At 42.3% G+C, this 11,651-nt stretch overlaps 1 protein-coding gene across 1 annotated transcript; it reads right to left on the reverse strand.

The window, feature by feature from the left end:
- Positions 1-157: 157 nt before the first annotated feature.
- LOC117749090 (myosin-binding protein C, fast-type-like) lies at positions 158-10,030 on the reverse strand. The gene is made up of 26 exons (XM_034559303.1): positions 9,967-10,030; positions 9,665-9,813; positions 9,458-9,575; positions 9,297-9,345; positions 9,068-9,127; positions 8,783-8,946; positions 8,502-8,634; positions 6,894-7,018; positions 6,659-6,764; positions 6,022-6,191; positions 5,574-5,739; positions 5,354-5,460; positions 5,227-5,256; positions 4,969-5,111; positions 4,054-4,213; positions 3,806-3,910; positions 3,523-3,711; positions 3,275-3,409; positions 2,869-3,036; positions 2,675-2,763; positions 1,879-2,074; positions 1,604-1,743; positions 1,278-1,437; positions 962-1,098; positions 548-734; positions 158-296 (listed from the first exon to the last, which is right to left on the reverse strand). The coding sequence occupies exons 1-26, from the start codon at positions 10,028-10,030 to the stop codon at positions 271-273; spliced, it is 3,276 nt and encodes a 1,091-aa protein (XP_034415194.1). The 3' UTR covers positions 158-270.
- Positions 10,031-11,651: the final 1,621 nt, after the last annotated feature.

An 11,651-nucleotide genomic window follows, 5' to 3' on the forward strand; every position in this document is an offset into this window, starting at 1 on the left:
CATACAGAAAGGTGCTTCTCTAATAAGAATGTGCTTTGTATTAAAAATTTTAGTTTCTGATTCGTTGTGTGTGGAGAGAGGTCGTGAACTCTTTTCTTGTATGAATAATGTGTATATGAATAAAACAATATATATAAAAAATGAAACATATTCAAAATAAACAATTATTTATAGCAAGCATCACTACATTTTATTAGATTCACCCTTCACAGTGTGTACACATTCACTGTTTGGCTCCTATCATTTCACATTCTTTGCTGTTCGGTTTTCTCACTTCTTGTCTGGGTCTGTGGCAACTGTGGGAGGACAGCACAGATGACGACAGTTAGATTTCGTAGAAATAATCCCAAATCGAATGGCAGGTATTGTTTTTCATATCCACATTCAAACAATTCAATCATGTTGCATCTGTCATAACACAGTCAGCTTTTGGCTTTGAGTGTGTCTCACACAATCAAAACTGACCACGTACTAATCGTCTCCATTGCACCCATCTCAGACTCATATCTCCCCTCACATCTGCCTCCAACATCTCATCCCCTCTTACCTCGGACGTCCAGCTTGCACTCCACTTCGTCCGTGCCCAGGTCATTGACCGCCATGCAGGAGTATTTGCCTCCGTCAAAGGTGCCTGGCTTGCGAATGTTGAGGGTCAGCACTCCCTGGTTGTTCCGCATCAAGAACTTGGGATCCTGACCGATGATCATCTTGTTCTTCATCCAAACAATCTTAGGCTGAGACGTGAAAAAAACCAAATTGGTAAATAATCAGGTGCAACAAATCTAATTCTTAGATAGAAGATTTTCTTTTCATGCAGGGTTGTTTGATATGAAAGAACAACTGTATGCATACAATTCTCTTTTACAGGAAACTTCAGACTTTAATTTCCTCATGAGAACCGGCACTGTCAGCCTCCCACTGTGACTCACACTCCACAGGCTATTTCAACATGCATGTTTACCTTGGGGTATCCTTTCACGGAGCAGCTGATGGTGGTGCTGTAACCGGCCACTATGGATCTGTCAACCAGAGGCTGGGTAAACTTGGGCATACAGCTTGTGTCTTTCTCCTTGTAGGGGCTTCTTTTGTGCTCTAGGTCTATGGAGACGGGTGCGAGGGCAGGAAAACATGGTCAACCCCCATAAGTCAGAGCAGATATGTGTCACATTTTACTTTGACATCTCCAATGATGGTGTAAAATGCAATCCGCACTACAAACACATACTGTACTGTACATATACACACACACACACACACACACACCCACGTGAACACACCTGTCTTGGCAATGACAGCTGTGTTCTTGCTTACGCCTGCCTCCTCGCTCAGGCCGCAGAGGTTTTCACTGTAGACGCGGAACATGTATTCATTGCCCATGATCAGATCTGAAGCTGTGCAGTTTGTTCGTCTGTTGTGCTCGTACACAGTGAACCATTCCTGAAGAGGGAGAAAAAAGGTCAACCACAAATTGAGCATATAAAATGTGTCAAACACTGGCTCGAGGTAATCTCAGCTTGACAGTTGAGCTACAGGCCCTAAAAGCAGGTGACTGTAGTGTCGATCTACCGTAAGTTTGAAATGCTACCTCCGCTTCCTCTCTCACCTTAGTCTTCATGTCTGCCTTCTGGATGGTGTATCCAATAATCTCACAGTTGCCATCGTCCTTTGGGGGATCCCACTCCAGAGCTGCATTGAAGCCCCAGACGTCTGTCACCTTCATCTTCAGAGGAGGTCCAGGTTTATCTGAATGGAATAAAAATCAGATGTGCGTGTTTTTCTTCACATGAATGATTTATTAATGGTTCTCGCCGAAATGCAGACACTGACGGACAAAGTAGAAACGGACCTCCACAGTTGTAAAAAACCTGACAACCTTACCCACAATTCTGAGGATAAGGCTGGCTCTGTCCTCCATGTTCTCGATCTGCAGCACCAGCTCATACGTTCCAGAGTGCTCTCTCTCTGCTTCGCGGATGAAGAGGATGGTGTCCACGTTAGAGTTGCGAACATTCACCATCTTGGGGTCAATGGGTTGACCGTCTTTGTACCAGGTTGCGACAGGACGTGGCTTACCCTGTTAGACACAAAGGTAACCCATTGTTCAGGAAGAAAAGGATTTCCTCGTAATTATCTTTATTTTTTGTATGTATTGTTTACACTTCCAAAATGATTGATGACACCAAATTAAAAACACTCTTTGTTTTTAAGAGCTAGATGGTACCTTAATTAATATACATTAACATATTAGCTGACACAATACGACACAGAAACATAACCACTGTGTATGCTACAAGCTACTGTTTTAAAGGAAAATGAGAATATGCTTTTTCCAAGAGTTTCTCACTAAAGTAAGCCAGGTCATAAAATGGGCACTTCTAGAACAAATAGTATTGTTAAAAAATTGAACTCATTTAACTCCTATAACACTAACTAATGGTGGAAATTAAAAAATAATGTGAAAAACGATGCAGCTGAACCAGAGATCCTTCTGGAGCCACAAAAGGCTTCATAAAACATTTTCAGATATATATTAACACCTGTAAACAGTCTCCCTTCAAAGACATAACGCCTATATTTGCTTAAGTATATTCCACTTTATTTTCATGTGGTTGATTTTAGTACGTTCTAACACAGCTTCATATGCAACATATGAAAGATGAAGTTGGTTTCGAACCTGGAAGGGGATGGTCAGGTTGATCTTTTCTCCAACTTTTCTGATGTACTTTGTCCTCAACTCGCGAGGGAGGCGGATCTTAGGATACTCTATAGCATGAAGACACATTGTATGAAGCATTTGCCTATAGGCTACAAACCATAGCACTCTAAAACTGCTGTAACTCAATAAGATGTGCTCTTTGACTGACTCACCCATGATCTCACGGATGGTGACGGCCTGTGACAGCACAGCTGGAGGACTGTGTCCAGCGATGTTTACCGCCTTCACCCTAAAGTTGACCTTCTCTCCCACGGGGAGGCCACGCACCACATATCCCTGCCTTTGACAAAGCTCCTGGTTTGCCACCTCCCACTCAGTGCCTGGAATTAAAGAGAATTTCATGCAGTAAATTACAGTAATTAGGGTTTCAATCTTGTTGCTTTTTGTTCTCTTATTACATGTAATTATTGTGATAGCATTATGGACATACATCTGTCGATTTAAAAAATAAATTCAACTATCAAATCCATATCTTTAGGTTATAATGTGATTCAAGAATGTTGTTAAATTATACGTGAAAGCTCATATTTCTGTAAACAGAACTGCTGGTTTCATCACCTCCTTCTTTGCAGTATTCAATGAGATAGCCATCCAGGCCTCCAGCTCCAATCTTTTCTGGGGCGAGCCACTTCAGGGTGCACGTGTTGTCTGTCACATCGTGCACAGTCAGGCGTATTGGCTCGCTAGTCGCGGCTGAGGGTGACAGGAAGAGAGACCCAAGAGAATCACTGAGTTGACAGAAGATGAGGGCTGTGCAGAGGGAGGAAGCTAAGGGAGACTCAGTAAGAGCGGCTGCGATTACGTACCAATAGGCATGAAGGCTTTGGAGGTGAGACTTGGCTGAGACATGCCAATGCTGTTGATGGCAAACACCCTCATCTCATACATAACACCTTCAATCATCCTCTTAGCCTCATATGTAGACGCTTCATAGACATCAAAGTTGAGCTTTGTCCATCTGGAGGAGCCCTTCTTCTTCCTCTCCATGAGATAACCTGATGGAGAAAAAACAGAATAATATTTTAAGACACTCAGAAACCCTAGTAGTGCATTAGATATGAAAAGGTTCGGACAAAATGTATCCTTTACCTTTGAGTGGTGCACCGCCATCAAATACAGGAGGATCCCAAATGATGCTGGCACAGTCCTCTCCCACTGATGTGCATCTCACATTCTCAGGGGGGTCAGGCACATCTACAATAAGATGACAGTTAGTTTCAACGTACATCAGAAAGGTTTAAAATACATATACATTATTTGAAAGTGGTGATGTGTAAACCACATGGCGGCACATCAGTTACCACCGGTTGACATTACCCTATAATATCTTCACTTACCCACAATCTTCACAAACAGCATAGCCTTGTCCTCTCCAGCAGGGTTGTTAACACAGATGGTGTAGTTGCCCTCATCTTCCCTCTCTGCCCCCTCTATCACGAAGCAGCTAAGGTCTTTCCTGGCCTCCACCCTCATGCGCCCTTCGGTGGCTGAAATTGGCTAGCAAAAGGGAAATTGCAGAGTTTAAGCGCCCTGGGTAAGTTTGCACTCGTCATTCAAATCGGCTCAGTAAATCTGATGTGTTAAAGATGCAATACGCAGTTTCCTCTTGAGGAAGCAACTTCTGGGTCAAGCGGAGCTAACTAAACAGGTCAGAGTGATTAAGAGCAACATTTTGGTTGCTTGTCACTAAAATGCACATATTACAGTTATCTTTAGTCACGGTTGTGCAAAGACTCTCTGGGGTTGGAGGTGTGACAATTAAATTAAGGTCAGAAGCAGGGTTTAACCTAAAAGCAACGCAGAGCAGCACACTGGCTACTGGGAGGCTTTGGGACAAATAACAAAAGGGCATTCATGAGACAGGTGAGTTGACCAGAGGGAGACTATGGCAGCACTTGAGCTAACCAGTGGTCGCCAAAGCATTGTAGTGAATATGAAGCATGAGGTTATCACACTAGGACACCGACATATCCTGTTTCCAAAAAAAGGGACTTTGGCACTCTGACCGAATACATCAGGGTCTCTTTTGCCCCCCTGCGCCCCTAACTGCCTGTGGACACAGACATTCCCATTGGTTGGGCCATATCTCAAAAGAGCAGCATCTCTCTTTCTTGGTGAGGTAGCATTTAAACTAAAGTGACAGCGAGGAGATAAAGTATTCATAATAAAACAGGCCATGCTGCACAGATAGGTTAGTCCGACCTTCCAACATCATGGATGCCAAGGTTGTGAAAAGGTAAGTGACCCTTTACTTGATCTCCTTTCGACCACACAACGGTGGGTGCCGGCTCTCCTGTGATCTCCACATCCAGACGGAGCTTGTTGCCTGCCACCACAATGATGGTGTTTTGTGAGACCATGTTTCCGGTGGTGTCCAGGTGGATCTTTGGAGGATCTGGTTAATGGACAATGTACAAAGAAAGAGTCCATGTCAATTTGGGTTTGGGATATGACGATTAAAAGAGATTTTATATATTTGTGAAGGGACGTAATGCAAGGCTCCGTCCTACCTTGTCTTGGCACGTAGTCAACCTTAATTTCTGTTTTGAGACATAAAAAAAGTTGACAATATTATGTAGGCTGCAGATGATTTATACATCCATGATAGGACCTTTGTGATCATTCTTTTTTTCTCACCCAAGAAGTTGAGTTTGGCAGATATGGACAGAGCGTATCCGTCAGGAATAAATGTGTAGTCTCCAGCATCCTCTGGTATCACATTATCAATAAGCAGGCGATGAAACCTGAAACAAGCAACACAGAAGGAATGACATAGAGGCAAAACAATTCAAGATGTGTTTGGTCCTTAGACAAATATCCTAAAAATACATTTGAATATATTAATTTGTCCTTGTACCTTCCGATGTGAGTCATTTTGATGCGTTCGGTTGGCAAGACCTCCACTCCGTCTTTGAACCACTTTCCTGTGACCTTATCATCAGACACCTCACACTTGAACAAAGCCTGGTCTGTTGCCCTGACTGTCAGATCGGCAATGTCCTGCAACACCTCCAGTTGTTTTTCTGAATAAGACATTGGAAACCACAAGAGAACAGTTCAGGTACGGGGGAGAGGGAGACTAAGGGTCATCATTGCAACATCTTGACACCCACTGCCATGAGTTGTTAGTTGGTTTGTAAAGCGAGGCTTTAAGCCCTCGGGCCAGCAGTTAAATTCAGCTGCATCCTCAGCACTGCATTTAAATGACAGAAAACCCAGACTAAATATTGCAAATCTATATACAATAAAGTCTGTTTTAAAAACACTTCACACACTAAAAACTATATAATATCTTCCAGTGGTACCTTCCACCTCCAGCTCTCCTTTGGTATGACCCCCGTTTGTCCAAGCATGGTACATTCCGATGTCGTCCAGCGTGGCCTCCTGGATGATGAGCGTGTGCTTCCTTCCATCCTTCTTAAAGCGATACTTGGTGGAGTCTTTGTCTTTTACAAGCTCTATATCCTCAAAGAACCTGGAAAATAATAGAAAATGAGCTCATCTTTTTTAAACATGTCACTGCTAAATATTCATAGTAACATTTAAGCATGAGTCTGATGTATATTTACGCGACGTGCTATGATGTTGCCACTATTCAGTCAATGCTAGAATATGCTTTGGAAACTATGAATTTCCATATTTTTGTATTCATCAAAGGTACATTGTAAAACAGTCTGTGTTTATTCAGTCTTTGTTTAATAAAGACAAGACAATGATGTAACTTGTACATAGAAAAAGGCCACACTGATGTTATGGTTCATGTGTACCATAACACAATGCTAAACATCAGTTATGAAGTGTTTTAGAGTTGGGATGGATCCATATATAGCCCATAAACTACTGGTGATGGCTTCCTCATAATCTAGAACCGAGTGAAAGAAAGATATTCGTCCGCCCCGAAACTTGATTGAGTCATTATTGCTAAATTACGGAAATACTGACCACATGACATGGGCGCCCTCCTCCGACACCTCGACCTCAAACTCCACTCTCTCTCCAACAACCACATGATAGTCATCCATCAGCTTGGTGATGGTCACAGGGGGCTCTGGGAAGAGTAGAGAGGGACGTCATGATCCATGCATTCAGTAGGAACTCGCCATAAGGTTGACAACCTCACATGAATTATGTCAGATTTGTATTGCTGATGAACTGTCAAAAAGGAACGATGCTGCACCTTTGACAAAGATCTCTGTGAAACACTTGTCCTCTCCAACCACACACTCATACGCAGCATCATCAGCCAGGGAGGTCTTATTGATGGTGAGTGTTCTGACATTCCCGTTTGCCTCCATGATGTACCTTAAAAAAGGACAAATAGATTACAAGTATTCCTATATCAAGCAAGTGATATATTTCAGCCCAAATGTTTTCTAATAATCATATTAAGAAAAAGGAATGTCGGTCATATTTGAAATGTTGGCCTAACTTAAGGTTTTTTTAAAAAGATGGACAGACCCATTTAATGTGTAGCCAAACTGGGGATGTGGGCGGGTGCACCAAATGACTGTATTTACTCTCCACCCACATTACAGGAAATATACAAACAGCTTCTGGTGTCTAGGGTCCTATCACTTACCTATCACGGGGAATGCCAAATACGTGCGACAGGTATATTTATTGTTTAACTTGTACTAATTTAACAATTCAATTGGGCTTTAAATAGATTGATTATTTTTTAGACTGAAGCTTTTGTTGTCCGGGGTCCTATCAGCCAGGAGTACCTGGTTGTCAGGGTTTACAAGCACCTGAGGGCAGTGTTCCCTTCTTGCATGTTGTTTACCTGCAGAGTGTTCGCTGCTTGTGTTGGACAGTGTACCGTCATATCATCTGTTTGTAGTTGTTTGTAGTTGTTCTTGCTGTGAATTTGATTTTGCTTATAACATTCATCTAAATCTTTCCTTAGTGCAATTGCTGTCATGTTTGGGAACTCAACCGCCTATTATTGATAAGTGCTTGTGTAATAAAAGACAACCTATTGCCTCTAACCTAGTGTCTTTTTTTATTTATGGGCTTTAAAAAGACTTCATTGATATGCACTCGAAGCTGGCCTTCGTGCATTAGGGTTGGAGTGTAGGCAGCGATGCTACGTTCACATTTCACCTGAGCCATAGAGCTTTCTCACATCCAGACCTTGAAATACAGAAATTAGTTTTTTTTTTCTCTTCCTGTGGGGTGTATCTGCATTGTTTTACACAAGCCATACGATGTCTTGTCAGTGAGACTTGCTTAAAGGGCCAGTGTGTAGGATTTAGGATTTAAGGGTATCTTTTGGCAGAAATGGAATATAATATTCATTATATTTTCAGTGTACATTCACCTAAAACTAATTATTGTTGTGATTTTGTTTGCTTAAAATATCTACTTAGGGAGCGTGTCATCTTCATGGAGACCCCCATGTTGCACCGGCCTCTACAGGCCTGGAGAGGGAGGGGTGACGGAAGAGGTATTCATTTGGTTGCAATCATAAACCTCACCGCTTGATGCCACTAAATCCTTCACACTGGTCCTTTAACCCCCTGGGGGGCTCCTCATGACTGCCTAAAAATAAAACATGTTGATGGCAGCATCATTTGTGAGAATGACTTTGTGGCATAGCTCATTTTAAACACTGCATATCAAGCCCATCGAAGCATGAATGAATGAAATAGAGCCCAAATTAAGCAAATGTCTTGCATGGCGCTTAACAGGGTGAAAAAAGACACTCAAGGCCAAGAGAGAGAGTGTGTGTGTGTGTGTGTGTGTGTGTGTGTGTGTGTGTGTGCTTATGCTTTTAAGAATGTACTTGGCTGAGGGTTTGATCTCCTGGCCATTCTTCAGCCATTTGACCGGCACGTCGGGATCGACCACCTCACACCTCAGGACGATCTTCTTGCCCTTTTCCACTGAGTAGCAAGACTCAAGCCTCTTGAGGAAAGCTGGGGAAAGGAAAACATTCAGAATTAGCAACTCATCCGTTATGTCTCTTATTTTCTGTGTCCAGTTTCATGGTGCCCTTCCTCCTGCCTGGTTCCCTCCCCAGCTGTCCTTACCTCTCCACATCCTCTTAGGTTAAATCTGACTTACCCTCACAATGCTTGGGCTCGACGACCTTCATCTTTTTCAGACGTTTCAGCATGCCCCTCAGGTCAGTGATGCCATACTCAAAGGCAATTTTCTCATACTCGCTCGGATGGGCACTCTTAAGCAATTCCCACACGTCGATCACTGGTTCCTCTTTTACCTTCTTCCTGTTAGTCAAGAGAAAGGGACATGTATGCAATTGATACTGGACAATCAAAAACTTTTTTCCTTAAAGGACACAATCATGTGTGTGCTTGCTATATTTGCAAACAGTGCCAAGCTTCTCACTTCTTCGTGGCTTTCAGCAGAGCACTGAAATCCAGATCTCCGTCGTCCTCTCCAGCATCCCTGTGTGTACGGAAACAGACATCCAGTGTAATCAATATAAGGCACATTTACTTTACTATGCTGTCATCTACCACCTGTGGTGAAACACACACACACACACACACACACACACACACACACACACACACACACACACACACACACACACACACACTATTAATAATCTTACGATCTCTTGAAGGCAGAAAAAATATCTGCTTGAGCCTCCTGCTGTGCAGCTGTAAGAAGAGAAGTTGCAGAGAACGCACATTAGGGCTGGATCAGATCAAAACATCAGCACGTATGGAATCTGTGAGCAGCCATGGCAGGCCAGAGTCCGCTTTCACTCACCCTCAACAGAGATCTCAAAGCTGGAGCTGTCACACTTGTCTTTTGCCGTTACTTCACACCTGTAGGCCCCAGCATCTCCAACTTTCGCCTTGATGATCTTCATTTCATAAGTATAGATCTGGGGGGAGGGGCGGTATTGCTTAATTACTGCTTCCTGTCTTAGTTGTTTCTGAAGGAAGATAATCAGACTCTCTGTTGAACACAAACCTTAGTATTCCTGTCATAAGTTTCTTTAAACTGCATATGTTTTCCAGCCTTGCTGACGAGGTCCAGCCACTTTCCCTTCAGCCATTTCATGGTGGGTTTTCTTGTCAGGGTGGTCGAATCAACCTTGGCTATGATGACGAGATCCATTCCTGCATTTTACAAACAGCAATTAAGTCATATGACATTATGTAACCGACACACACTGTATGGATTGCTACTGTTTCCTGATCCTTGTAAAAGAACTGCTCCTAGACTCTAACGAGGGGGCCTGTTCATTACATTTATCCATTCGCGTTTCTAACCTGCAACAGCGGTTATATTTTCTGTTGGCTTCTCGACGAAGAGCCCAGTGAGCTCAGTCGACATGTTCTCTGAAAAAAAGGAGAAAGACATTAGTTCACTTACTCTGGAAAAAAAAGCCCTTCAGTGTTATTGGCAATGTACATTTCTGGGACATTTCTACGAACAATTCTGAAAAAAGTCTGACTCACAAGACTCGCACACAGACTGCGCACACACAGTATATATGACACACAATAATCACTAAATAAAGACAGCATTTGGCAAAAAACACTAAAAGACAGATGGAGAAGTATGACAAGTAAACAGTTTCTGAAAACATATATCTACATATTAAGGGAAAAAGAAACATTGCATTTACTTGCTAGTTATGTTTAGTGTCATTTATCTGCCTGTTTTTTTTTTATTGTTTCTGTTTTAACCACGTAAAGTGCATTTGAGCACCTTTTTTAATTTGCTCTACAAATACGTATTATTATTGTTATTCACAAATAGTCACAATATAGCATTCTATTAAATCTGTATCTAATTAGGCTATCTTAGTTAGGCTTCTTCCATTCCATTATCCAAACTCCTTATCTTATTTAGGGTCGAGAGGTCGCTGGAGCCAATCCCAGCCGTTATTGGGTGAAGACAGGGTTCACCATAGACAGGTCGCCAGTTTATCACAGGGCACACAACACATTTACACCTACGGGCAATATAGAGTCTCCAATTAACCTGAGCTGTATGTCTTTGGACTGTGGGAGGAAGTCGGAGAACCCGGAGGGAACCCACACTGCCACGGGGAGAACGTGCAAACTCCACACAGAAGGAGCGCCTGATCGGGGGATCAAACCTGGGCCCCTCTTGCTGTGAGGTGACAGTGCAACAGGCACTGCAGCCCAGAGGTAGGCTTATCTTCCTAACAAATGCATTGATTGTCATTCTTGCTTATCACAAATATAACCACTTCCTACAGTTTTGCACTTGACTTTAAGCAGAGTTAGCCATGTTCTGACTTCTATTGACAAATTACATTAGAAATATGTGAAGTAAATGTTCTGTGCTATTGTTTTGTGCTTTCGCACAAAAATAAAAGGCAAATGACTTTATATAGGGTTACTTTTTTTTTGTCTCTGCCCTATGTAAAGCATCTTTGAGTACCTATTATTACTTTGCTGTATTGTATGGATACTGCCCAAAATCACAAGATGGCATGCTCTACTGAATGTACAGTTGCAACATAATTAAAGCCATTGGACATATGATGCTTCAGAACACTAAGTCCTCAGACCAGTAAAACACTTCATGTCCACAGTTCAGAACGCACACAAGAGCGGATGTGTTTCATGTATTCAGGCAAGCAAAAGTTCCAGTGGCACATAATTGCTCAAGCAAAGTATCATAACCAATTAGAAGGTCCAGAATGCAATAATTGGACTCTAACTGTGCTAAATATAAAACGTCTAGCAAGATCAAGTGCACTTGTTGGGCTCCATTCAACAGCACATACTACCCATATCAAAGATTTAGCATTGAAGTTGCAAATCAGTAAACAATGCGTCTAATTGAAGGCATACTATACAGTGCAAGTCCGTGTATAGTTATTATAGACACTCAAAAATTCCCTCTGTTCATTCTTTGCCCTTACAAATACAAACAGTTGACATTTTCATTTGCCATGATATTTGACTAATACATAACA

Source organism: Cyclopterus lumpus, chromosome 19 (genome assembly GCF_009769545.1).
Source record: "Cyclopterus lumpus isolate fCycLum1 chromosome 19, fCycLum1.pri, whole genome shotgun sequence".
NCBI lineage: Eukaryota > Metazoa > Chordata > Actinopteri > Perciformes > Cyclopteridae > Cyclopterus > Cyclopterus lumpus.

Bases quoted from the DNA above. Each gene is read 5' to 3' on its own strand.
- LOC117749090 (XM_034559303.1), bottom strand. From the start codon at position 10,030: ATGTCGACTGAGCTCACTGGGCTCTTCGTCGAGAAGCCAACAGAAAAT. The intron at 8,947-9,067 runs GTGAGAAGCTTG...CTTGACTAACAG, and splicing joins CTGCTGAAAGCCACGAAGAA to GAAGAAGGTAAAAGAGGAAC. The intron at 6,765-6,893 runs GTGCAGCATCGT...TACTCTTCCCAG, and splicing joins CACAGAGATCTTTGTCAAAG to AGCCCCCTGTGACCATCACC.